The sequence below is a fragment of the Sinocyclocheilus grahami genome, unplaced genomic scaffold, assembly GCF_001515645.1.
Source record: "Sinocyclocheilus grahami isolate Dianchi unplaced genomic scaffold, SAMN03320097.WGS_v1.1 scaffold574.1, whole genome shotgun sequence".
NCBI lineage: Eukaryota > Metazoa > Chordata > Actinopteri > Cypriniformes > Cyprinidae > Sinocyclocheilus > Sinocyclocheilus grahami.
In genome coordinates this window covers 271,222-271,842 of record NW_015505753.1, presented here as the reverse complement: position 1 = coordinate 271,842, position 621 = coordinate 271,222, and the positions used below count along the sequence as shown (strand labels likewise).

General features: G+C 45.6%; 1 protein-coding gene across 1 annotated transcript in view; it reads left to right on the top strand.

Annotated features, from left to right (window-relative positions):
* LOC107556590 (testis-expressed sequence 2 protein-like) overlaps positions 1-621 on the top strand; it is a 22,767-nt gene that overhangs the window by 20,931 nt on the left and 1,215 nt on the right. Inside the window, exons 9-10 of the mRNA XM_016239722.1 lie at positions 109-219; positions 396-612. Of these exons, the coding sequence (XP_016095208.1) occupies positions 109-219; positions 396-612 (328 nt within the window). The remainder of the gene's footprint in view (positions 1-108; positions 220-395; positions 613-621) is intronic.

Below are 621 nucleotides of genomic sequence, written 5' to 3'. Positions count from 1 at the left end.
ACTTTAGTATAGGTGTGTTGCAGCTTTGCAAATTCCCTTGCTTTCAGAAAGCCAGTTATCATAGAAATATGCTGCCTAAGCCTTTGTTTGTCTATATGCATGGACCAGAACCAGACCACGCACTTACTTCCTGGCCGACAGTGATGAAGAGTCATCGAGTGCAGGATCTTCTGATGAGGAAGATACTGTGGAAGTGCCTGAAATTCCTGGAGTGGAAGGGTGAGATTGAGGAACTTGCCATTTCCTTCTGTGTTTAATTTGGGATATTGTTACAAGTTTAACAGCTTGGACACAGAATCTGTCTGTGGGTTAAAGATGTCCGCACATCTGGAGATAAAGGTACTCTGGCAGAACATGCTGCATAATAACTGGCTCATGGCCTCTTTTCTTCACAGTTATGTTGGGGGACACCGACCCAGCAAAATCATGCGCTTTGTGGACAAGATTGCCAAGTCTAAGTATTTCCAGAAAGCCACGGAAACTGAGTTCATTAAGAAGAAGATAGAGGAGGTGTCCAATACGCCGCTGCTCCTGACGGTGGAGGTTCAGGAGTGTCGAGGAACACTAGCTGTCAATATTCCACCACCTCCAACAGACAGGATATGGTATAGCGCTTCCTTC